This window comes from Pan troglodytes, chromosome 10 (genome assembly GCF_028858775.2).
Source record: "Pan troglodytes isolate AG18354 chromosome 10, NHGRI_mPanTro3-v2.0_pri, whole genome shotgun sequence".
NCBI lineage: Eukaryota > Metazoa > Chordata > Mammalia > Primates > Hominidae > Pan > Pan troglodytes.
The window spans coordinates 110,596,958-110,624,137 of NC_072408.2; the positions used below are offsets into that span (position 1 = coordinate 110,596,958).

Below are 27,180 nucleotides of genomic sequence, written 5' to 3' on the forward strand. Positions count from 1 at the left end.
CATGCTGAGACGGCTGTAGCCCACGCAAGCTGGAGCCAGGGAGAAAGCAAGGTGCCTCATGGAACTGGAAAGGAAAGGGGCACATGGAGAATTAAGGGGATACAGCTACAAAAGAGAGGCAGCTTCCATGGGCCAGGAAACGACTGATAAAACTGCCATTCCTCACTTACCAGCCAAAACTGGCTGCCTAACTTAACTTAAGGAAGTAACTGCCAGGGAACTCCAGTAAGCCAGCAAACTGCAGGTATTATCCTCAGAATCAACTAAGGCTGGACCCAGGGATCTTGACTCTTGCTTTGAGACTCTTTCCAGTAAGCCATGGTGCCTAGACTGAAGTTTTCGCTCCACCGGCCCCTTTATTTCACAGATGGGGAAACTGAGGCCCAGAATGGAGAAGTCCCACCGTAGCAGGTGCAGACAGAACCAGCACAGACTCAAGCACTGGCAGGGCTTCCTGAATCCCAGCATCCCACAGGAGAGCTCCTAGCAGGCTTCAGTGTGGAAGTGAGGACACTGGATCTTCACTGACAGAGGAATGTGAGCAAACACCTGCATTAACAAAGGCCCCACAAACACTGTCTAGGCAAAAGAACCCCAATCGTTATTCTACAGTCTACTGAAAACAACTTAAGCCTCATATTTTATAACAATTAAGCAGAAAATACCTGAAGTAACTTTCTAACCTCAGGCTTAAAGAAAAAGTGAGAGAGAAAAATAATATATCCAAACCTGCATCTGTTCCAATAAGCCAGTCAAGGTCTGCAGCCAGGTCATGGTTTGAATGTATTGCTCCGTGTTCATGATTTTGAGCTCAGATCTCAACTCTGGGATGATTGCACCAGTCCTCCAGCCATGCTTTAGGGTCAAATCCTGATCACAAAGATCACGAAAAGTCAACGTCAGTCTCAACAGAATCTAAACTATGTCACTATTTTCCCAGACATGAGAGGCATTCATTTAATTACTTTTTGATGGTAATGGTTAGTTATTCACCAAGCTGAATTCAATGAATTACATTTAATTAAAACCTATTTGGCCCCAGCCTTTGATCATTTCATTCCAAGAAAGTTTCAGTTCTGGAAATAATTGCTGTGAGTCACAACCCCTGCAGAAACACTAGGTCTGGAATCATTAACCATGGTCTGTTAAAAAAAAAAAAAAAAAAAAAATGAGGTCAGGGGCAGAAAGGGGCTTGACCTAAATGCTACCAAAGGTCTTCATTCAATTCATCCACAGACCTCTGTGTGCCAGGCCCTCTGGGTTATGGAGAACCATGGAATCTCAGATTTGGAATGATCACATACAACATAAGCATGCATGATCACATTTTCCATTCCAAATGCTGTCACCCCATATTTGACAACAGGCCAGAATATCTAGTATCAGCTATGTCCTGGAAAATCTAAGACATATAGTCATCATACTAAATGTGCATTTTCTTATTTGGCAAATATTTATCAAGCACTACTATTTGCCAGGCCCTGAATACTGAGGATAAAACAATGCACAAAAAAACTGAGAAATCCCAGCCCTCGTGGAAAATACAGACAATAAATAAGTAAAATACATAATGGCAGGTGGGGATAAGTACAAGGCACAAAAATCAAGCAGAATAACAGGATAAGGAGAGGAAGCAAGGAGGTTTCCATTTTATACAGGGTAGTTAGGAAGACCAGGCTAATACAAGGACAAGGTGGGGGAAAGTATGAAAATATGTGGAAACAGAAAGATTCTGGCTGAAGAACAGCAAGTGCAAAGGCCCTGGGGCAGGAACAAGCTGGAGGGTGGCATGTTAAGAAGCAACAAGTCAGGGAACCTAGAAGAGACAAAACAGGGGGGCAGAGGCAGAGCATGTCTTCAGAGGTGGGCTGGGGAAGGGGAAATCCAGTGGGCAACCATAGGAACTCAGGCTTTTACTCAGAGGGAGAAAGAAAGGCTTTCAGGTTTTAAAAGAAGTGGTAGCTGATTTATAGTTCTAAAGGTTCAGTCTGGCTACTCAGCTAAAGCCAGAATCCTAAGTCCTATGCAAGAGTCTAAGAGGGCTTAGGATGCCCACCTTCCTCGCTGGTTCAATTTTTTTTTTTTTTTTTTTTTTTTGAGGCAGGGTCTCACTCTGTCGCCTAGGCTAGAGTGCAATGGCATGATCTCAGCTCACTGCAGTTTCCACCTCCCAGGTTCAAGCAATTCTCCTGCCTCAGCCTCCCCAGTAGCTGGGATTATAGGGGTGTGCTACCACGCCCAGATAATTTTTGTATTTTTAGTAGAGACAGGGTTTCACAACACTGCCCAGGTTGATCTCAAACTCCTGAGCTTAAGTAATCCACCCACCTCGGCCTCCCAAAGTGCTAGGACTACAGGTGTGAGCCACCGTGCCCAGCCCACTGGTTCAGTTTCTTGAAGCCTTTGAATATTTCTCTTCCTCCTAATAATACATGAAAACCTACAGCACATTCTTTTAAATATTCCCAACGGTGGCAAACTTTCAAAGGTGGATTTTATGTTTTTTGATGCATCGATGAAAGGAAAAAGAACAATGGCATTTATTTCTTATTATTTAAATGGAAAGATTATTCTGATAAACTCTGAGTGAACTGCTTATTTCCATCATTTCCAAAAAATATTTATCTTTTTTACAACTCTGATCCATCCTGTTCTGTTAAAAAAAAAAAAAGACATTAAAAAAATGCAGCCTACTTTTAGGTTTTATGAAAGCATAAAGATGACCTTAAATAAAAGATATATTCTTAAATAAAAGGTACATCCTTAAATAAAAGATACATTCTTTAGTAAGTGAGACTAACACATCTGTCCCCCAACAAAGGAAAAAAGGGCCCCTCACCGCCAGGTCACTGTATATATGGTCACCAAAATACAATACTCTGGATCCTCTCCATCCAGTAAGCTTCAAAAATTCATATAAATTACCCTGTAATCAGAGAAAACTATAGTTATTATATTACAGAGATCTGTCTAACCCACAGTACAAAATATTTTTTAAAAACTTTTAAAAATTGTTTTTATAACTTATTTTAAATATCAAAATATAAAGATAAAAGCACCTTCATGGGAAATCTTTCCTCTATGTCAAATGCACTGTTCAAGAAGGATTTATATTATATACACCTCACTGTAACTATCTTTCTACACTTAACATGCTGTGGCCATCTTTCCATGTCAATAGTCTACCATGCAATGATAGCAGCTGGGAAGTACCATGATTCCTTTTGCCAATTCCCTGATGTTGGACAGTTGACATTATCTATTTTGTAAGCAACTTCATGATAAACATTCTCATAGCCAAGTTGTATTAGCTATTATCTTCATAATTTTCTTAGGCTAACTTCCTAGAAGTAGAATGGCTTTATCAAAGCTAATTTTTCAAGGCCTAGAAAATACACTTATTGCCAAATCCATCAGATTGTTATATACCCACCAAGAATGTATTCATATTTTTAAAAAATGAACTTTAGTAACATAATAATGGTCACCGATGCAATAATTCATTCAAATATTTGAAAGCCTCATATGACACCAAAATATATTAGAACTGTGCACAGGCTAGGTGTGATGGTTATGCCTGTAATCCCAGCACTTTGGGAGGCCAAGGTGGGAGGATTGCTTGAGCCCAAGAGTTCAAGACCAGCTTGGACAAAATGGCAAGACCCTGTCTCTACAAAAAATAAAAATTAAAAATTAGCTGGGTGTGGTGGTGCATGCCTATGATCCCAGCCACCTGGGAGGCTGAAATGGAAGGATCACTTGAACTCAGGAGGTTGAGGCTATAGTGAATCATGTTCATGCCACTGCACTCCAGCCTGGACAACAGGGCAAGACCTTGTCTTAATAAATTTTTTTTAAACCCACAAAATTGTGTACAAAACATGTATTGTCAGAAAATAATTAGTAATTTGAGTGAATAATATGCCATGAGTAAGTGCTCCTTAAAGAGAAATTTCCAAGGTTTACTACTGGCATCTTATATATTACACACTATGAAAGTCATGCCTTAAATTTTGTTTTTAAAAAAACATTCAATTTTGAGTTAGATACTAGCATATTGAAAATATATTGACTTAAACCTAAGCTTACCACCAAGTTATAATCAATCAGTTCATGGGAATCACTCAGAACTGTGCCAGGCATACAGTAAGCCACAATGAACATCAGCTATTAGCATTATTACCGACCACAAAGCAAAGCAACAAAAAGGATCAGCTGGTCATGAGATACCTGCTTGTATATCTGGCCTTTCTGCAACTTATGGATTTTATCCCAGAGTAAGACACCTTTCTCATTCATCTTTCGGAAAGGCCTAACAACAGAAATGGGAAACATTATGACATGGAGTAGTACAGGCTGTCTGCTCTATGAAATACCAGAGTTATTCACTATCACGGGAAGTAGCTCCCTGCAAAAACCTAAAAAAAACCCGAAACCAAAACTCCACCATCACATTCCCTGGCCTAATTCAATACGTCCCAAATTGTGTGAAGCCCAGTATCCAAAGGTGTTCCATGAAAAAAAAAGAATTCCAGGGGGCTGGGCGCAGTAGCTCACTCTTGTGAGCCCAGCACTTTGGGAAGCTGAGGCAGGTGGATCACCTGAGGTCAGGAGTTCAAGATCAGCCTGGCCAACATGATGAAACCCCATCTCTACTAAAAATACAAAAATTAGCTGAGCATGGTGGCGGGCACCTGTAATCTCAGCTACTCAACAGGCTGAGGCAGGAGAATCGCTTGAACCCAGGAGGCAGAGCTTGCAGTGAGTGGAGATTGTGCCACTGCACTTCAGCCTGGGCAACAAGAGAGAAACTCCATCTCAAAAACAAAAACAAACAAAAAAAAGAATTCCAGGGTCATATAAATTTGGAAAACACCATGCACTAAATATGTCCCTCTTAAAAAGCTATTGATGGCTCTGAAAAGCCCTGCTGTAATCAACTTTCTTTCACCCAGATTTCCCGGATTTATTTGACCATGCAGAAAACCTGTTTATGAAGAAAAGTTTACGGAAATACTGCCTTAGTATATTTTTCTGGCTTTATACCTGAAATTAAGCCACTCCAGATAAAAAACAAATCAGAAGACCAGAAGCACTAATTTATGGTGGAAATTGGGAAGTAAGGATAATGCCTCATTCCTCACCCTGGCAGTGTTAGCCCAAAGGACTCACAGTTTGTTTGCCTTAAGGTAAAAATAAGTGTTACCCTAAAAAAATAATTTTTTTACCTAATTGTAATACAGAAAAATACAATGAAAAAAAGGTACGCGACCCAGAATTCTAGACCCACCATGTACACTTAACATTTCAGTTCATGTTTCAGTCTTTTTATGAAATTTATCTTTCTTTCATGACTATAAAATGAGGATCACTTTGTGTACACTAATTTATATCCTTTTTCTCTAATATTGTGAGCAATTTCCCAAGTGATTACATCTTCTTAAATACATCATGTTTTACAGTAATACAACATCATCTTTTTTTTTTCCCAAATACGTTTTTGGTTTTTTTGGAGAAAGGGTCTCACTCTGTTCCCCAGGATGAAGTGCAATGGCACAATCGCGGCTCACTACAGTCTTGACCTCCTGGGTTCAGGTGACACTCCCACCTCAGTCTCTCAAATAGCTGGGACTGCAAGCATGCACTGCCATACCTAGTTTATTTTATTTTATTTTATTTTTGTGAGAGAGAGTCCCACTCTGTCGCCCAGGCTGGAGTGCAGTGGTGCAACCTTGGCTCACTGCAAGCTCTGCCTCCTGGGTTCAAGTGACTCTCCTGCCTCAGCCTACTGAGTAGCTGGGATTACAGTTGCATGCCACCATGACTGGCTAATTTTTGTATTTTTAGTAGAAATGGGGTTTCACCATGTTGAACTCCTGACCTCAGGTGATCCGCCCACCTCAGTCTCCCAAAGTGCTGGGACTACAGGTGTGACCAACTAATTTTTTAATTATTTGTAGAGACAGTCTCCCTATGTAGCCCAGGGTGGTCTCAAACTCCTGGGCTCAAGCAATCCTCTGGCTTCAGCCTCCCAAAGTGCTGGGATTATAGGTGTGAGCCACGGCACCCCGGCCCAAGTACATCTTTTTTTTTTTTTTTTTTTTTTTTTGAGATGGAGTCTCACTCTGTCGCCCAGGCTGGAGTGCAGTGGCATGACCTCGGCTCACTGCAAGCTCTGCCTCCCAGGTTCACGCCATTCTCCTGCCTCACCCTCCCGAGTAGCTGGGACTACAAGCGCCCACCACCATGCTGGGCTAATTTTTTGTATTTTTAGTAGAGAGGGGGTTTCACCGTGTTAGCCAGGATGGTCTCCATCTCCTGACCTTGTGATCCGCCCGCCTCAGCCTCCCAAAGTGCTGGGATTATAGGCGTGAGCCACCGCACCCGGCCAAGTACATCATTTTTAATGACTGCGTAATACCCCCTCACATGGCTATTCCAAATTTAACTAGGCATCTCCTACTGTAGGGCTGTTAGGTTGTTTCTGACCTCTCATTATTATGAATAACACAAGGATGAATACAGATGGAGAATTATTCAGCTCTTACCCTAGGCTTCAAGAACAAAGACAAAATAGATGTTTGGGGGAGAGGGCTGAGACACCCTGCCTGCGCCATCCAGGGAAACGAGTCCAGGACCCTGCCCCCTCACTTTTTATAAACATAACAAAGCAGAGGAGCTCTCTGGTGAAAAGAGAGACAGGGCCCTTCTCCTGACCACACCCCAGAATCCACTAAGAAAATGGTGAGGGCATCATATCAGCTACTGTAGGGCCCCCAACCTCCCCCACTTCTTCCTCTAGGACAGGAGTGCCTTTGACCACTCTGACCCAGCTAGGTGCATGTTTTCCTCTGCATGCTTCAAAACTCCCAGACACCGATAAAGGTTTTTACGATACTCCCCAAGACACTGGAAGAAACTAGCCCTGGCCTGGAGCCAAATTCCTTAAACCCTCAATAAACTCCACATCCTGACCCACTCCTGGTGGACACACCTAGGTAGAACATCCCTTTCTCTCCTGTCTGCCAGAGCAGGGGTCCCCAAACCCCGGGCCGCGGACCACAGACCAAAACCAGTCCAAGGTCTGTTAGGAACCGGGCCGCACAGCAGGAGGCGAGCGTCCGGTGGGTGAGAGAGCATTACCGCCTGAGCTCCAACTCCTGGCAAATCAGTGGTGGCATTAGATTCTCATAGTAGCGGAACCCTATCGTGAGCTGCACAAGCAAGGGATCTAAGTTGTGTGCTCCTTATGAGAATCTAATGCCTGATGATCTCAGGTGGAACAGTTTCATCCTGAAACCATCACCCTACCCCCACAAACCTGCTGGAAAAATTGTCGTCCATGAAACCGGTCCCTGGTGCCAAAAAGGTTGGGGACCCTGTGCCATAGGATGCACAGCAGCCCACTCTGTAAGTCAGTTCCTCTAATAAGTGCTTTGCACTGATCACCCCAGAGTTTAGTGCTTCTTTCTTTGGAATCCCAACCAGCCCCATCATGGGACGGTTTGCGGCTCTCCCATGTAGGAACTCCCTTGCCACTGTCTTTGGGATGACTCCAGCCGCCAGTCAGTGGGACAAAATAGTAACAAAGCAGCAAGCCACAGTTTATAGCTGTTTTTCATCACACTCATTTTCTTGAGTCCCACCAAGCATTTTTGAGTCCCTGCACATGGTTCTTGGTTTGCCTCTTCTTCCTGGAGTCACTGTGACATGTGGAAAACTGGGACAAGAGGAATTTAAAGCATTAACTGCAGGGCACCACACCCTGATGCTTCAAATCACCTAACAGAGAGGAACAGACTACCTGCTTACCAGCTACAGAATAAACATGGGGGTAAAAGTGTTTCAAAACTTGCCCATTATTATACAAATACAAGTAATTTTTTTAGAACCCTAGTGCAGTGATTCTCAACACTGTGGGCATTTGTGGAGAACAGCTCTTGGTGAACAGGCCTGTCCCACAAGTTAAAAGATATTTTAGCGTTCCCTGATCCCTACCCACTAAATACTAACAGCACACTCTGTCCCTGTCACAACCTAAAACTTACCTGCTTCCCCATTCCCACGGCTACAGTGGCAGGAAGATATTAAGACGTTAATAGAGATTTACCGCACGTGATGCAAAACCTGTGTTGCAGAGCAGCTCTGCAAAATCCAACTGCAATTTTAAACACACTAATGAGAGCTCTATTTACAGAGCTACCCAACAGGCAGTTTTGTTGTTGCTGTTGTTTTCTGATGCTTCACAATGTGTCTGCATCTAAAGATCTAATTTACTATGTGATAATAAGTTTGGCTTTTTCGTCACTGCCAATCATTTTCTTCAAGCCTACCTCATGGGTCTGAAGTAGCTCAAGTTGAACTGAGAACCCTTTCAATGCATGCAAACTGTCTGTTACGTGCTCATGTCACTCTCCTCATGATTACTTGCTAGAAGGGTTAAAATTCAAAAGCTATAATCTCACATGCTTATGATTTTGCAACTGGATTTTACCAAGACACACCATCTATATATTCACAGCAGCAAAGGAATAAAATCTAGTCCCCTAGAAAAATAAACACTCACCTTCGCTTATCATTAAAGAAGTTTGGCTTCTCAGCCTGAACAATGACCACATCGAACAGGTCCCTCCAGTCTTTCCCAACGATATAACTCATCCCTTTGTCCCTAGGGCAACAAGTCAGCCAGGTTAGTCTAACATTAAAGAGATTAACTATGTCTGTAACTTTTTCTTTCCAATTTCCAGCTGCTAAAACAAATGGGATACAAGGAGTGTGCCAGAAGCTAGCAATGAAACACAGAGCAACTTACACAAAGCTACTGGGGCTATTGGTGATGAGAAACATCTTCTTGCCATGATCAGCCAGTTTGGCCAACACTGCGCGGGTCTGCTCAGCATAGCAGATGTACTTTTCTAAGAGCAAGAGAAAAATTCACACACAGATTCAGCATGATATTTGTCAATCTGCAAGTACTTTCTAAATGGGGGTTTGGGTCCAGCACTGTCCTAGGCACAGGAAAGGGAATAAAGGCCCTAAGGAAGAAGCTTTGTCCGGTGGAACATGGGTACATCTGGTGCATCATTCACAAAGACCCTGCCTCCTCGGTCTAAGTGGAAACAACTAAGTGGCTATAGCTGCCAGTGCCTCTCCTTTTAAGTCAGAATTATGTCAAGTTCCAGGACAAAGAGGAGAAGGCTAACATGCCAGGATGCCAGGTCCTTACAGAGCACTCATGCAGCCCCTGCTTAGCACCTGGAATGCAAAGTAAAATGCCGGCATGGTTGCAAAAGAAACGGAAAGGCTGAAACTCTCTTCGTGATACTGCTGAGCACATACCAATGTCTGCTTCAATTGCTCTGTACATTATTCCTTTGATGTGGACGTCTCGAATTGAATCCTGCCAAAAGATACATTTTTAATCAGCGAAAATACAACTGAGACAGCCTGAGTAACAGTACAAGTGAAATGGCAGTCATGGTAACTTCTGTCCCTACAAAGTCTGACAATCCAGGCCCTACACGAAATCTAAATTCTGGTCTGTTTTCTTTTTTTTTTTTTTTTTTTTGAGACAGAGTCTTGTTATATCACCCAGGCTGAAGTGCAGTGGTCCCATCTCAGCTCAATGCAGCCTCTGCCTCCTGGGTTCAAGTGATTCTTCTGCCTCAGCCTCCAGAGTAGTTGGGATTACAGGTGCCCACCAGCACACCAGGCTAATTTTTGTGTTTTTAATAGAGACAGGGTTTCACCATGTTGGCCAGGCTGGTCTCCAACTCCTGGCCTCAAGTAATCCACCTGCCTCAGCCGCCCAAAGTGCTGGGATTGCAGGCATGAGCCACCACACCCAGCCAATTCTGGTCCATTTTCATAGGCAGCCCCTTGTGAAAGCCAAAGTTTCCATGGTGATGGTGGCAATTTCCAATGGAATTTTCAAAAGAGTGCTTGGAAGAGGTAATTTCTGTGAATAATTCTGAATAAAGTCCCACATGATAGACAGTAATTTATATGCAGTACTGTGAACAAATGATCCCTGGCCATCTGGACAAAGGGAGTTATTGCTCTTTTATCTTTGTGCCCTTTCCGTCCCTAGACCCCAACGGCAAATTCTATAACACAGAATGAGAGACAGAGACAAATAGCTTACAGGTTCCTCCTTCTCTCTTTGGTACCACCAGTAGGGCAACGAACTGGCAATGAGATTGTAGCTCAGGCAGAGATGTGGTCCAGGGAGAGGAAGAGGAGGTGGTTAAACCCTTTGTGGGTTCAGGAGTATGGCAGCATGATAGCTGGCAGGTGTCAAAACAGGGTCCCACTGGCAGGTGACACTGCCCAGAGCCTCTACGTGGTGACATTCCTAGAGGCCTATGGAAACTTTCTAGAGCCAGTAGCAGGAGACAGGGCTGCAAGCAAAATTGTGTCTAAGCCTTAGACTGTTGCTGGGAGATTTCTGTTAAGAGTGAGCACTTCTGGACTGCAATCTCAACCTCAATTACCTTTCAGCACAAGCCTGATTCAATTTCACACCAGCAGCAGAAGGCAGCAGTTAAATGCAAGTCAGACTGCCTGGCTTAAAATCAAGGCTCTGCTATTTACCAGCTGTGTGACCTTGGGCAAGCAACTCAACCTCACTGTGCCTCGATGACCTTATTTGTAAAATGGTAAGAATAGTGCCTACCTTGCATTATTATGAAGATTTAGTAAGTTAACATGCCTAAAGCACTCATAAGAACAGTGCCTAGGACCTACTAAGCTCTACACAAGTATTTGCTCTTGGTGGTAGCAACACTTGCAGTAAAAACTGAGCTTTCAAATCAACATCTCGCCTTACGAATGCACAAGGCTGCTACAAGTGATTCTTACAGATTTTTAAAGACAAAGTGTATACACAAAAAAGAGAACAGAAACTAAATACCTAAATTCAATTTGGATAATACCACACTGATATTGAGAAACTATAATTTATCCTCTATCTTCCTAAAACCCAGGATTCACGCTGCCAAAACTTAAATTTACTTATAAATATATAACAAAAATATTTTAATGTGTAAATATGTATCTTTAAAAAATATATTTAAACACATATTTTTGTAAATATATTATAACTATGTAAATACATATAAAATAAAATAAACTTTTTTAGTACTAAAAAGTTCATACAGCTTAAAGAACATATATAAATATATAAACATGTGACCATAAAATACATAAATTTATAAATACAAATGATTTGTACAGTAAGTCCTTAACATCTTCAGTAGGTTCTTAGAAACTGCAACTCTATGTGAAACGACATAAAGCAAAATCAATTTTTTTCCTTGTCAAAACTAAAATGACATCGAAGCAATTGGCGTTATTCAAGGACCTGTTGCACACGGTTTCACTTAAAGTCACGGATGCCAAGATCCTATGGGCAACAGTAAGTGAGGACTTTGTATATGCTCACGTAAACATTTACATTTGTCTACATCCCCCGTCCCCCAGCTGGATTCTTGCATGGCTTTTGCAGGACTTTAGAGAGCCACATGGAACCTTTGTAGGCAAAGGAAAAAGGCATCCCTTCTGGGCAACTACAGTGGCACAGGCCCCCCAGCCGGGAGCTTGAATGTAACCCATGTGACGAAGAGGCACCCTGGCCGGGCGTGGTGGCTCAAGCCTTTAATCCCAGTACTTTGGGAGGCTGAGATGGGAGGATCACTTGAGGTTAGGAGTTGGAGACTAGCCTGGCCAACATGGTGAAACCTCGTCTCTATTAAAAATACAAAAATTAGCCAGGCGTGGTGGCAGGCGCCTGTAATCCCAGCTACTTGGGAGGCTGAGGGAGGAGGATCACTTGAACCCGGGAGGCCCGGGAGGCAGAGGTTGCAGTGAGCCAAGATCACGCCACTGCACTCCAGCCTGAGTGACAGAGCAAGACTCTGTTCAAAAAAAAAAAAAGAAGAGGCACCCTTGCTCGGGCAGACTCACGGGTGAGTAGGTACAGGCTGGACTTCCATCCCCATCATCCCTTTGGCCAAGTGCACCGGCCCTGGCCTTGGTCTTCTGGTCAGAAAGGATCAAAAATTGAGATAACAGTGTCAGCACCATCTCGTTTTAACAAAACTTTTGACTGATTTCCAATTCTCCTGATGTAACAACATCTTTCTTATAATGTTCAAGGTTAAACCACATATAAGAGGTCCCAGCTAAGAGACTATTTAAAACACCTAACCTAGAAAGGAGGTTCAAGACTCTGTGACTCCCACTGAAAAGGCTGAAACAGACTCAGCACTGTAATCTCTCACTGTGGATACAACCTTGACATCTTTGTACAGATGCACAGGCTCATAGTCGATGTTGTTCTTGAGGAAGTATTCATTCACGCAGGACAGGAGGGTCATCTCGGGCAGGGAGAAGATGTCCATGAACTGCTTCATCGTGTTTCCATGAGAGCTCTGCAGACAGGGTGGAAGGAATGCTTTAGAAACAGGGGCCCACGCAAGGGACAGAGCCACGAAGCACCAGGAACAGCAGGAAGCCTTTTCCGTGACTAAACGAGATCCCATCATCAACACAAAAAAGAAAAGTTCTAATAATAAAAAAGGACAATGGGCTGAGCGTGGTGGCTCATGCCTGTAATCCCAGCACTTTGGGAGGCCAAGGCAGGTGGATCAGCTGAGGTCAGGAGTTCAAGATCAGCCTGGACAACATCGTGAAACCCCGTCTCTACTAAAAAATACAAAAATTTGGTGGGCATGGTGGTGGGTGCCTGAATCCCAGCTACTCAGGAGGCTGAGGCAGGAGAATCGCTTGAACCCGAGAGGTGGAGGTTGCAATGAGCGGAGGTGGCGCCACTGCACACCAGCCTGGGCAACAAGAGCAAAACTCTGCCTTAAAAAAAAAAAAAAAAAAGTAAAATGTTCCCCTTGTTCCTTATCATTCACAGCAGAGCTGATGTCTCACTCTAAGTATAACTAGGATATCAAAAGAAATGCCCTGATTTCCCCCAGAGTCTAATCACCCTTCCCCTCCCAATTTCTCCTGTGCTCACTCCCACTTCCGGTTCACACTCAGGAAACACAGAGGAAAGCCAGCAAACAAATTATTGCCCATAATGACATAAAAACTCATGTAATTCTCCTGAACTGGAGCACGAACCTCACGGCCCACATTTGAGCTTAAAAAAGAGCCCTTCTCTGAATACTTGCGATTTACACTATAGATTCTCAACTTATGATGAGGTTACATTCTGATAAACCCACTGTAAAAGATGCATTTATACATCTAACCTACCAAACATCATGGCTCAGCCTAGCCTATCTTAAGCATTCTCAGAACATTTATATTAGCCTATGCAAAGCCTATTTTATAATAAGGTGTTGAGTGTCTCATATAATTTATTGAATACTGTAATTTATGTTGAAATTGCGATGGTTTTACACCATTGTAAAGTCAAAAAATTCTAAGTAGAATCATTGTAAGTCAGGGGCTGTCTGTACTAAGTTTACTAGCTGACCGGGCATCGTCCATTTCATTTTGACAAAGCAAGTAAGTGAGTGCATCTAGTAAGACAAGAAGCAAAAATTCTGAGTGGAAAGAGAACCACAAAAGATAGAAAAGCAGAGGTTTCCCTGAAGGTAAAAAGGGTGGCTGTGTAGCCATCAACTCTGGCATTTCACAGCCATTCGTCAGGGGAAGCAGTAGCTGTCACACCGACAGCCCCAATCTGTTCTGGAGCCCCACTCCAGAAACTAGGGACATTCCTGGAGATGGGGTGGCAAATGGGGTAGGTATGTGGGAGGTGAAAAGAGCCTTCATCAGGTGGGGAGGAAGTGCTTCAGAAAGGAGAATCATGAAAGAATCTGGGGGTGTCCCCTTCAAATGCTAGTCTCTCTCAACACACAATCTCAAATTTCCCTGTCCATTCCATATAAGCAGTAGGTAAGTTCGACAAGGCCATGTTTCAAGAAGGAAAAAGGCTGCTTTAAATGAATAAAGTGCTTCTCATTACCTTTCCGTAAAAGTCACTCATCTGCTCCAAGGGCACGTGGGACCCCTCGTACATTTCAATGACTTCTTCATCAGGGACAACACTGAGGCCTCTGGAAAAACCAGATGGTGCAGTTAAAGAGCTCAACTAGAGAAACCAATGATTTTCACACCCCTGTGCAGTGCTGGGATTTTTCAATTGAGGCGCAAGGCACTGTCATCATGACGAGGCAAAATGTGCCACAAGTAAATGCCACAAATATCAGGTAAGATGCTACTATGTTTACTACTACTACTGTTCTATTGGTAACAAGAGCAGGAATAATAATAGTTAATATTACATGGCATGTACTATAGGCCAGATATGAATTACACCTAGTCATTCCTGTAATTCTCAACAATCCTAGGAGGGAGGCACCATTATTCTTCCCATTTCCAGCTGAGGTAACTGAAGCAAAGAAAGGTCATGTACCTGTTCAAGGTCACCAAAGTGGGAAGTGGTAGGTCAAGATTAGAACCCAGGCTTTCTGGCTCTATGGTCCAGGCTCTCACACCACTAAGGCACAAGGCTTCCTAATGACTTGCTTTGGGGTGGGCTGGCTTTTGTTTTAATGTATTTAATATATTAGGGCAGAGAAAGATTGTTTTTGTCTCCATCAGACATCCTCCTGCCCTCCAATACTCTAGCCTGAGATAGGGGCTGACTTGGTTTGGCTGCGTCCCCACCTAAATCTCATCTTGAATTGTAGCTCCTATAATTCCCAGATTGTGGGAGGGACCTGGTGGGAGAACACTGAATCACCGGAGCTGTTTCCCCCATGCTATTCTCATGGCAGTGAATAAGTCTCACGAAATCTGATGATTTTATTAGGAGTTTCCCCTTTCACTTGGCTCTCATACTCTCTTGCCTGCCACCATGTAAGGCATGCCTTTCGCCTTCTGCCATGATTGTGAGGCCTCCCCCGCTATGTGGAACTATGAGTCCATTAAGCCTCTTTTTCTTTATAAATTACCCAGTCTCGGGTATGTGAGAACAGACTAATACAGGTGCTGAGAATGGGAATTGCCACACCCAACGCTCAGTGGACTAAACCCCGTGACATGAGGCAGGAAGCCCTGTGGCACCACCACCTTGGAGAGGACATGACCCTGAATGCTTTGTGACACTGAAGGCCAGTTTCCTCATCTACCATCTGCCTGCCTCTGGAATCTGCAAATGAATCCACCTCCTCCACATACCAAAAAAAAAAAAAAAAAAAAAAGATTTGTGAAGTCAGTGGCCAGGATTTCACTCCTGCTTCTGCCACCAGTGACTACAGCAGGTGCCTTCACCTATTCACCTGGACTCATCCACTCTCAAGCGTCAGGAGGGGAAACACCTGCTCCTCCACCCCTCCTGTGGAGGAGAAAGTGCTTGAGAAATAGACACCAATGATTACGAAACAACAGACTGAATAGTACAGGAAATGTCACGCTGTGCTACAACAGGAGTATAAACAATTCAAGAAGAATTTCAGTTACTAACACAACAGGTTGCTTAGCATACAAAACCACATGGTCCACAGTAAAACCTATGTACGATATCATTTATGTTTTGATATGTAACGTTAACAAAAAGATCACTTCAACCTCTTTCCTCCCGTCTCCATCACCCACATTACTTTAAAAAGTTATCTGAGTGGATTCATTAATATTTTGCCTCTCATCTTGATTAACCTGTTACAACTACTGGCCTTTGAAAAAACAGAAACACCGGACTCCCTTTATCTTTGCTCCAGAAATAAGATAAGACACTGGCACTAAGCCAGATCATTCGAGGCAGTGACCTTGGAAATCAGCCCTTGCTGAGTAGCAGCAGTCATGTGTCCACGCTGCTAAGGCTCTAACACTGGAGAGAAAATATAAAAAGTCAAGTGATTCGGCCGGGTCAGAGTTATTTCCCTGCCCTTTGGAAGCCACTGCTGCCTCTAAGGCACAGGCACAGCCACCCAGGCTGCATCCACAAGAGCCAAGCAACCAAATGGCGGCTCAGAAGACGCAGTGAAATCTGCCAGCTGAATTCCCCAAGAAGCAGCTGCATCGAACGAAGAGCCAAACACAACTGCAGCAGGCATGGGCAGATTGCCCGGCCACATCTGAATGCAGCCTCAACCAGCGTTGAAATCGAAGTGGAAGCTCCTTTTCCCCGGCTCTGCATGAGAAACACGAGGTTAGGAGCACAGATCTGAATGAGTCTGCCAGGGCTTCAAATTCCCGCTCCCTTCATCACTAGGGATATTACCTTGATAAGTAATTTATCCCTTTTGGGTCTCAAAGTCTTCATTCTTAAAGCAGAGAACTATAAAAGTACCTATTTCCTGATGTCACTGAGAAGATCACAGGAGCTACCACGTATAGAACAGTTGGTCTATGTAAGCACTATAGAGAGGCTTCACTAGTGTGGCTGTGAAAGGAACCACCCCAGCTTTTCACAAGGTTCCTAGTAAAAACTTAAACTATAGGTACAAAAATGAGGCTGCAGTAGGGAACCCCTCTCCACCTCCCCAGCCGGCAGCACTCACTCCTGTGGGCCAAACATCATAAAATTCACCCTGGTGTAGGGACTGGGGACCTGCATCAGGGCTTAGAAATAAACTAGGCTGAGACACTTTGCTTAGAAACAAAGTGTCCCTTAGAAAGGGACACTTTCTTCCCACCTTCTCTCATTCATGGCCCCTTCTGGTGTGAAAGAGAAGAAAAGTGACATTTCTGCATGCCCAGGATCTTAATTAAACCACTAAGGTACAAGGCTTCCTAATGACTTGCTTTGGGGTGGGCTTTTTTTTTTTTTTTTTTTTTTTTGAGACGGAGTCTTGCTCTGTCGCCCAGGCTAGAGTGCAGTGTCACGATCTCAGCTCACTGCAAGCTCCACCTCCCAGGTTCACGCCATTCTCCTGCCTCAGCCTCCCAAGTAGCTGGGACTACAGGCACCCACCACCACGCCCAGCTAATTTTTGCATTTTTAGGAGAGACGGGGTTTCACCATGTTAGCCAGGATGGTCTTGATCTCCTGATCTCGTGATCTACCCGCCTCAGCCTCCCAAAGTGCTGGGATTACAGGCGTGAGCCACAGCGCCCGGACGGGCTGGCATTTTTTTTTAAATGTATTTAACACATTAGGGCAGAGAAAGGCTGTTTTTGTCTCCATCAGACATCCTCCTGCCCTGTAATACTCTTCTCTGAGTGGTGCTAAGAGTGGAAATGGCTACACGCAAGGCTCAGTGGACTAAACCCCGTGATGTGAGGCACGAAGCCCAGCAGCACCACCCTATACTCTGGGCCCTGTGCAGGTATGCTTCATCTTCACCAGCTGCCCCTTAGGCAGGCACTGGAATCATGCCTGCTTTACAGGAGGAAACCAAGGCTTTCAGAGGGTCCAGAGATTGCTCAAGACCACACACGTGTGAGCCATGGAGCTGGGGTTCGCACCCAGGAAGCGTGAGTGACTCGAGTCCACACACTCCCTCCAGAGTCCAGCTCACCTCAACACCCTTCTCAGCAGCGATGCAACAGTGAACTTCCTACAGCCTCATTCTGAACGCTCCTTCTCCCTGAACGCCTCATACACTGTCCATACTCCTTGACACAATGGACAGTGTATATACAAGAAACAAGGCAATTCTTCTCCTGTGAACCCCAGGAGAAGAAAGGGGAGAAAGAGCATTTCAGGCTGAGACGGTGAGCAGAGGACTCACCACAAGTTGGCCATGGAGGGTGGGTAGGATTTCAAGAAGCAGAGAGGAAGGAAAACTGCACGCTGGCAGAACACCAGCAGGAGCAAATGCCAGGTGGCAAGAAAGAAGATGTCAAGGGAAAAGAATCCCTGTGCTGTCTTTGCCTGCCCGGCATCCTGTCTCTCTTCATCATAATGGTTCAAGACCAAACACATGACTCAAGTCATTCTGATGAGATTCAGTCCTGAGACTCCAGTGGAATGTGGAGAAACAAAGCTCCTCTGTTCTTCTTGACCTGGAGCTGGGGGGATGTGGGCTTGGTAGTGCCAGGGGTCACCAAGGAGGGGCTTGCCTGAGAGTGAGCCAAGCCAGAGAGGAAGGCCAAGAGCTGGAAAGAGTTCTGACAATAGCAATTTGGCCCCTGGAGCCAGCCACACCTGCAAGCTCACTCTGTCTGTGGACTGTACCATTAGTTTCTGAGCCAGTTTCAGTTTCAGTCACTTTCAACCAAGCGTCTTGACCAATCTAGTAAGTCAAGGAGCTGTGTATGGAAGAAGAGGAAGCGAAGAGTTTAAAGTAGGTTGATAAAAATCTCAAACCTAAGCCTAAGCATATGGCTTAGCCTTTATTCTGTAGAGAGCAGGGAGCCATCCAGGCATTCAGAGGAGGGGATTATTGGGAGTAATGATTTAGGGAATCAGTCTGGCAAGAATGTCCAGGATGGAGTGCCCTGCAGCAAACCCCAAGAACCCAGGAGAGAAGGGGTAAGTGTCTATGGAGGGGGCCGACAGCAGAAACAGAGATGGAGAGACAGAATAGAGAGACCTGGTGAGGATTCTCATAAACATGCATAACCTTGCCTTCTTCGTTCTCTCCCCCACCCTCACCACTGCAACAATAATTCTGGGAAAACATTAGGAGCTATGAGTAGGGGAACAAATCAATGTTCATTTAAGAGGTTTAGAGAAAGAAAAACTAAAAATTGTAATATGTTAAATGTAGCAACAACTTTAAAATATAAGTTAAAAGTAAGTCTGTTGGGAATGGTACAATCTGGAGGTCAACTGAGCCATTTCAAAAGCCTTAAAATGAATGAACAACATTCACCTGGCAATTTCACTTATCCTAAGAAAATGAGACATGTGCACAAAAATGTATTAATTATATTTAATATACATGTTACTTACAAAATACATGAAAAGTCTTTTGTTTTAACTTTTAGGTTCAGGGGTACATGTGCAGGTTTGTTATATAGGTAAATTCATGTCATGGGGGTTTGTTGTAGATATTTCATTACCCATGTACTAAGCCATTAGTTATTTTTCCTGATCCTCTCCCTTCTCCCACCCTCCACCCTCCAGTAGATCCCAGAGTCTATTGTTCACCTCTATATGTCCATGAGTCCCCATCATTTAGCTTCCACTTGTGAGAACATGCAGTATTTGGCTTCCTGTTCCTGCGTTAGTTTGCTAAGGATAATGGCCTCCAGCTCCATCCATGTTTCACAGCAAGATGTGATCTTGCTGGAAAGATTATTTGTAACTGTCCATACTAAAATAGATTCATTCATTACCGACCCCCCCCCCCAAAAAAATGTGTTGAGGGACTCCAACTATCCCTTGTACCTTAAGAAAGGCCACACAGCATGGTGGCCAAGAGCACAGACTCTGGACCCAGGCTGCCTGGGTCTGAATTCTAGCCCAGGCAATTATTTGCTGTGTGACCTTGGGCAAGTTACTTAACACCTCTGGCACTAATAATAGTACCTACTTCATATAGTTATTTTGAGGATTGAATGAGTTAAACAAAACCCTTATAACAGTGCCTGTCCCATAGCAAGACTCAATATTTGCTAGTCGCTATTAGTAATATTATTACCATCATCACCACCACCTCCTCTCCATCCTGAAACACCATTAAAGTGACAGTAAAAACAGTCAAAGGAAATGAGAGCAAAGACATCAATAGACAAGACATTTCCACAAGACACTGGAAGACAAACACTGGATGCAAAGAAGGTATCTTGACTTAACACTGATAACAGAGGCCTGCAAGGGTATACCCATGACAAGAACTGATTCCCCACCACAAGCTGCAGAAAGGCTCAGCACAAGGAGGCACCAGGAGGCTACTGGAGGATATACTCAAGCAAAGTGAGGGAGTAAAGCCAGAGAGAGGAAGAGAAGGGAATTTGAAACAGGGAAAGTAGCAAAGGGAAGTCCCAAGACAAGCAACCAAACCAGATCAGACCAGGAGGGGAGAGTCAATTTTTTTTTTAAAAAAGTGACAAATTATTGAAAACATTTGAATTATTGGAAAATAAATACATGCCTAACATTTGTAATGGACTATTTGGAAAAAATCAGAGATACCTACACAGAAAACTAGGCAAACAAAAACTGAGATTATTGTTAAAATCTAAGAAAAACAAAATATTGTACAAGAAAGAAAATAATCGCACGGCACTACCTGGCTTAAGAGTGACCCAGCTGGATGCAGTGGCTCACGCCTATAATCCCAGCACTTTGGGAGACTGAGGCGGGCAGATCACCTGAAATCAGGAGTTCAAGACCAGCCTGGCCAACATGGTGAAACCCTGTCTCTTCTAAAAATACAAAACTAGCCGGGCGTGGTGGCACATGCCTGTAATCCCAGCTCTTTGGGAGGCTAAAGCAGGAGAATCACTTGAACCTGGGAAGCAGAGGTTGCAGTGAGCCGAGATCTCGCCACTGCACTCCAGCCTGGACAACAAGAGGGAGACTCCATCTCAATAACAACAACAAAAAAAGAGTGAACCAGGCAAGACCTTCTGAGTCATAATGTAAACAGTGACCAGTACAACCACCAAAAACTGAGATCTGAATGAGATGAGAGGAATGAGACTGGAGAAGTGGGAGGAGGTGCCAGAAAGCTAAGTCCTTATCTACCACAGCAGGGACAATGTCCAGAATTAATAAATTAGGAAATAGAAGAATGAGCACATTACTTAAAAAATCTAAAGACTTTAAAGGTTTTAGGGGCAGAGGGGGGAGCACAGAAGATTACTGCTGACCCCTGTGACATCTTTAATCCTGTTTGACTGTGTGACTCTATCCATGTTTCACTTTGATTTTAAAAATAAACAAGCATTAATTTTAACAAACAGTTTGTGAGAGAAGAATGTAAGCTAAGACATACTTTTAAGTATAAGCTGTGCACCTAAATACAAATCACACTCCTAAATCCCCTCCCAAATTGGAGAATAAAAAAAGGCCAAGTCCTCCATTTTAAAAGTTACAAAGATGGCCGGGCGTGGTGACCCATGCCTGTAATCCCAGCACTTTGGAAGCCTGAGGCAGGCAGATCACTTGAGGTCAGGAGTTCAAGACCAGCCTGGCTAATATGGTAAAACCCTGTCTCTACTAAAAATATAAAAATTAGCCAGGCATGGTGGCATGTGCCTGTAGTCCCAGCTAATCAGGAGGCTGAGGCAGGAGAATCACTTGAATCTGGGAGGCAGAGGCTGCAGTGAGCCTAGATTGTGCCATTGCACTCCAGCCTGGGCATCACAGCGAGACTCCACCTCAAAAAAAAAAAAAAAAAAAAAAAAAAAAAGTCTCAATATCCAAACCACCCAAATACCATGGTGGGAAGGAGAACCCTATTCCCTCACCCCCATAGCCCTCCTGCTCCAAGTCTCCTCATCAGGACCCTCCCTCAGCTTGCCAGCCAGCATCTCTGGAAAACCAGTCCTTCCTCCAGTCCTCCAGACTGCTCCCGACCTCTGAGCACATTTCTATCATCACCTCTGTCACTCTGAACTGCAGTCAAGTTTACTTACATGACTTCCCACCCACACTCTGAGCTCCTTGAGGACATCAATGCACACCAAGCCCTTAGCACCTGGCATGGTAGCAGGCCTCAACAAATGCTCTTGAGTAAGTGAGTGAATGAATGAATCATATTCACACTGCAGCCCTCTTCATCATTAAACAGTCAGAGGGTCCTGAAACCCAAAGCACCTGGTTACTTCACGTAAATTAAATGTATCTCCTCTTACTCTTACCTGTAGACAGTTCCCAGCTGGATATAATGAAAAGCATCGATCTTCATTAATACTGCCTTTAAAAACATAAACATATGCACATGTAAATAATGTACGACTATTTGCATATTACATGAGCCATCCAGGTGTCATCATATATCCTATCAACATTAGGCTGCCCTAACAAGGAAGCACACTGTATATTCCTGAAAGGGTTGCTTGTTAATTAATGTGCTGTACAGCTCTTTAAAGAAATGGCCTATCCGCAAAAGACAGGGGAAAAAAATAGATATGGCAACTGGTTCCTCCTCCAAACACCAAAATGACTACTAGAAATAAACAGTACCTCCTAAATAGCTAAATGCATTTATGCTTTTCTAATACATAGTCTCTTCCAGAAGATTCTATCCAAATATATGTGAATAAATGTGGTTCTGCAGTCCCAAATAACATAATTTAAAACTAATTTGCCCGTTCAGTAAAGAAAAGTACCAACAGTACATTTCATTTCCAAACATCATTAAACCATAGAAAAACAGGAGAAGTAAACCTACCCGCTGTACATCATAATGAAGTCCACGAATTGCAAAATTTGGGTCGTACTCATACTTCCTGATTTCTGCTGGATACTAAGAAAGAAGAAAGGAACTGGTTTTAGCCAACAATGTGCCAAGTGCAGGATCCTGTCCAGATCTGGCCCTTGTACAAAGGCTGAGGTAGTTGATACACCAGTGGGAGGTTGGGGTCAGAAGGGGCAGACCACAGCTTGTCCCTCTGCTTCCAATCCAAGCGCCTCCTAGCAAGCACGCTGGCCAGAGCCTTCCATCCTGCCCTGCGCCCTGTCCATCTGCCCAAGCACAGGCTGGGCCTCATTCTCTCCCCTGCCAACTTCTCTCAACTCTCTCCTCTCTTTCCCTCCCCTACCTGTGTCCCTAGACTCCCAGATCCCTAAGACCCCAGGAACACATCAGCTTCAATCTCCACCCATCACTCCCTCCTTTTATTTTCAAGGCTGCTGCAGAGAGGCTGGAATGTTCCCCCTAATACTGGAAGCACAGCTTTACCCAAACTCATTGTCAACCATCCATTCAACTCATATGTGAGCACCTTGATGTGGCAGGCCCCTGGACAGCCCCAGGTTTCACGGAGAGCCTTAAGGTGAAAACTTCTCAGAGTGGAGCCTCTCCATAGAGCTTTCATTGCTTCTCTCATCTGGATAGCTGGCCACTGCCCACCCTCCAGCTGGGCAACCCCATGGCTGTCAGACATAGCATTCCCCACACTAGGCCTAGGGAGGCCCTTCCTTGGCACATGGATTACGGTTACTATCCAGCACTCTGTCTCAGAACAGTTGTGAAGGCAGCAGATATGGTTTGGCTCTACGTCCCCAGCCAAGTCTCATCTTGAATTGCAGTTCCCGTAATTCCCACATGTTGTGGGAGGAACCTGGTGGGAGACAACTGAATGATGGGGGCGGCTTCCCCCATACTCATGAGATCTGATGGTTTTATAAGAGGAAACCTCTTCACTTGGTTCTCATTCTCTCTCTTGCCTGCTGCCAATGTAAGATGTGCCTTTCACCTTCTGTCATGATTGTGAGGCCTCCCCAGCCACATGGAACTGTGAGTCCATTAAACCTCTTTTTCTCTATAAATTACCCGGCCTTGGGTATGTCTTTATCAGCAGCATGAAAACGAAACTAATACAGCAGCCCAGTTCCCCTGGTATTTCCTATTATCAAGCCATTCTTCACACTATGCAAAATTGCTGGCTCCTCCTTATCTACTGCACCAGGTATCCAAGTCCTTACTTCTCTCCCTAAATCTCAGAATTAGGACACAAGCTACCCTGTGGATGGCACTGATCTGTGGGCACCATTTCTGCTGCTACTACACGGCAGGCCCTACCATCCCCATTTTATTCAGAGGGACATCAGAGGTTCTGAATGAAACAAGCTAGGGTATGGTGGGCAGAGAATCAGGCTGGGGCTTTCTCCCCTGCTCTCCCCACTGCCCCTCTGCCCTCGGAGCATAGACCTGCAGGACAGAACATCTATTCCTGAGTCTAGAGAGGCAACATCACTAGGACCTTCCAACTGTGATGCAAGTTGCTTAAGTTAAAACCCAGACAACTATTAAGTGCCCAGGAAACCTCCTTCCATGGCTGAGCTGCTAATATTTCATAGCCAGGGTTCCATTTGTACAAAAACATTTCCTGGGACCAGCAGGCTGACCCGCATGTGGCAATTTTTCAAGTCAAGCTGCACAAAGCACTAACTCAAATGTCACATTTGGGATCATTTATCCACCACCTGCCATGTATGCCAAGAAATCACCAAACTGACATTTCCATTCATGGGCGTTTCCAAGAATTGAGAACCCTGTGTATGGTCCTGCATTTTTGCAGACATACTTGACAAGCTGACACAGAACCCAACGCTTGGCACCCGGGATCTGCTTACTGAAGGGGGGCCAAGGGACTTCAGCAGCTCTGCAATCTCCTGTTAAACTCATGACTGATGGATAATAAGAGGGCAGACAGGAGAGAAATATTTTAATATGTCACTGAGAGCGGTGCCTTCACTGAGCATATGCTATGTGCCACACACTAGACACTTTCTATGACTTTCTTTATCTTTATCCCTCACTACACCAGCATGAAGGAAGCAGGCATCTCAAGCCTATTTTAGTATTGAATAATCTGAAGATCAGGGGCAAGGAATTTGCCCAAGGTCACACAGCTAGATAGTGGTTGAGCCAGTATTTGAAGCCAGGTCTGTATCACACCCAAGTCCACCCCTAACCACCACATAATCAATTCTGAACCAACTCTGAGCCACTATATACTGGACACTCATCGCCTCCCTGTGACAGCAGCACCTGCCACCTCAGAGGGGTTCAACAAGTTTGCTGAAAGCATTTGCAGTTACGAGTGGAGCACCAACTATTTTAGTTGATTTCTAGCACTTAAATAAGAGAGTGTTTACTGCTGAAAAGTCTGGTGGTTCTTTCTTTGAATGAGGCTTATCTGGGCTCCCCAGCAGGACATGCCCTCCACACACTCACATTCCGCTTGCCTCTCACTCTCAATGTTATTCTTGGGGAGCCACTCCTGAGAAATACACAATGTTTATTTGGTCCAAAGACCATAGTGAGTGACTATATGAGTCCGTTCTCACGCTGCTGATAAACACATACCTGAAACTGGGTAATTTATAAAGGAAAGAGGTTTAATGGACTCAGTGTTCCACATGGCTGGGGAGACCTCACAATCATGGAGGAAAGTCACATCTTACATTGCAGCAGGCAAGAGAGCTTGTGCAGGAGAACTCGCCTTTATAACACCATTAGATTTCTTGAGACTTATTCACTATTGTGAGAACAGCACAGGAAAAACCCACCCCCATGATTCAATTGCCTCCCACCAGGTCCCTCCCATGACACGTGGGGATTATGGGAGCTACAATTCAAGATGAGATTTGGGTGGGGACACAGCCAAACCATATCAATGATCTTGAAAACTGACAGACGCAGCTGGAAAAGCCCCAACAGGACGATGTCATAATGAAGAATACAGGTTCCAGGGCTGAGAGACCAGGCATCAAATCCTGGTCCTGCTATGTGCTAGCTGGGTGACCCTGGGCAAGGTCGTCTGTCCCTCTAAGCCTTGGTTTTCTCATCTACAAAGAAAAGATAACAAGAATCCTATCCTTTTGGAATTGCAAAGGATTCAGCCCAAAAATGCATGTGGCAAGTCAGGGCAGTGCCTGGCACATGGCAAGTGCTCAATAAAATTGAGTGGCTTCGCTGGATTGAGAACTGGCGGCCTGGGGTTTTAGGTCCACCCTACTAGCCCCTGCTACTCTCCTGTATGACTTTAGGTAAGTCTTCTCCAAGGCCTCTTCTAGTCGAACCATTTTGACTAGGGTGATTTCTGTGCTCTACTCCTGCCCCTAAATTGTAATCTCCCCATACAACCAGCCTAGTCAAAAACATCCTCGTGATTGGCCCATTTCCAACACACACACACACAGCATCAGTAGAACACCTGTTAACAGTGACATCCAGCCCAAGAACCAGAGCTGCTCACAGCAGCCAGTTGGTTACAGTCCTCTCCAACGGTCTCAGCTAGATTTTCAGGACTTTTCGTAGTTTAGAAACTTTTCACCACCCAAGGGGGAAAAAATAAAAAGACTCACCCAAGGTGAAGTATTATGGAGATAACTGGTATCCCTAAAAGCAGTAAGAAATATAAAAGATAAAGCCCTTGACTTAGGGTTTTTATTAAAATTCTAATTTAGGCCCAGTCTGGTTTCCTTTAGTACCTTGACTTTGTTCTAATCCCAGTTAAAATCTGGGCAAATTCCTGTGTGCTGATAAAGAGCAAAGTGTCCCCCTGAAAATGCTACAGAAACGTCCCTATAGCTTCAAGCAAAGTTAATACCAAAATGCAGCAGCGAACCCAGGACTTCTCCATGTGTGCCTAATTCCTACAGTCCTGGGTAATTACAGCTCTCAAATACAGCTAGTAAGCGCTACGTTACAACACTGCTGTGGGTTCCTGAGGTCCAGAGGCCTATAAACATACCTGCTTTCCAGAGGTCTCAGTTTAATATTTAAAGTAGCCTAAATTACGCATCTAATTAGAGGCAATGCAGAAGGGAACAAAAACTAAGCTCTCTGAAATCCACACAAAACATGATGCTAGAGTAAAATGACCTCATCAGGATGCTGGCCCCACATGAAGCACAACTCTCCCACTTACCTGCAGAACTCACGGATGCAGATGTCAAATGTTTACTGAGTACCTACTTTGTGCCAGGGCCTGGGAATACAGCAATGAACAAAACTGACAAAAGTGTCTGCCCCTGCAAAGTTCCCATTCTACCTGGGGAGGTAGACCATACACAAATACACACACAGAATATAACGCCTTGGAGTGTATGTTCTAAAAGAAAATGCAATACAAGCATTCTCAAATCTGCGGGTGGGCGGGGGCAGGGAAGCAAGCCGGGAGCAAGCCTCATCTGGGGGAAGAAAGAGTGCTCCAAGGCAGAAGTAGGAAAGGGTTTGGAGGTTCAAGGAGCAGGAGGGGAGGAGAGGAGACGGCTGGAGGAGGCTGGGGAGACCCTCACTATGATGGGATGAAAACCACACTTCACCTCGTGGTCTTCCTCCCCCAAACCCATAACCCAGGCTAATCATAAGGAAAACGCACATAGCACCTAACTGGCATGCTTCGAAACTGTCAGGGTCATTTAAAAAAGCAAGGAAAGTCAGAGAAGCTGTCAACGCCAAGAGGCGCCTGAGAGACATGACAACTAACTGCAATGTGGTGTCCTGCAGGGGATCCTGGAGCAGGAAATGGACATTCGATAAAAACCAAAAATATGTGAAGGAAGTATGGACTTCAGTGAATAATAATGTATCAAGATTGGTTCTTTAGTTGTAACAAATGTACCTTAGTCAAGTGTTAACA

General features: G+C 44.3%; 1 protein-coding gene across 4 annotated transcripts in view; it reads right to left on the reverse strand.

Moving 5' to 3' along the window:
- The window catches only part of NT5DC3 (5'-nucleotidase domain containing 3), a 74,164-nt gene that overhangs the window by 18,520 nt on the left and 28,464 nt on the right, over positions 1 to 27,180 (reverse strand). For 3 of the 4 annotated variants that reach the window (XR_010148142.1, XR_008538561.2, XM_009426121.5), the window contains exons 3-12: positions 22,257 to 22,331; positions 21,724 to 21,779; positions 13,988 to 14,078; positions 12,294 to 12,431; positions 9,340 to 9,400; positions 8,813 to 8,915; positions 8,567 to 8,668; positions 4,231 to 4,312; positions 2,840 to 2,926; positions 730 to 870 (exon numbers count right to left, since the gene is read on the reverse strand). Coding sequence is in view for 2 of the 4 variants with exons in the window: in XM_009426121.5 (XP_009424396.1) it covers positions 730 to 870; positions 2,840 to 2,926; positions 4,231 to 4,312; positions 8,567 to 8,668; positions 8,813 to 8,915; positions 9,340 to 9,400; positions 12,294 to 12,431; positions 13,988 to 14,078; positions 21,724 to 21,779; positions 22,257 to 22,331 (936 nt within the window). In the remaining 2 variants the exon portion in view is untranslated. The remainder of the gene's footprint in view (positions 1 to 729; positions 871 to 2,839; positions 2,927 to 4,230; positions 4,313 to 8,566; positions 8,669 to 8,812; positions 8,916 to 9,339; positions 9,401 to 12,293; positions 12,432 to 13,987; positions 14,079 to 21,723; positions 21,780 to 22,256; positions 22,332 to 27,180) is intronic. The other variant, XM_009426122.5, reaches the window with a different exon arrangement.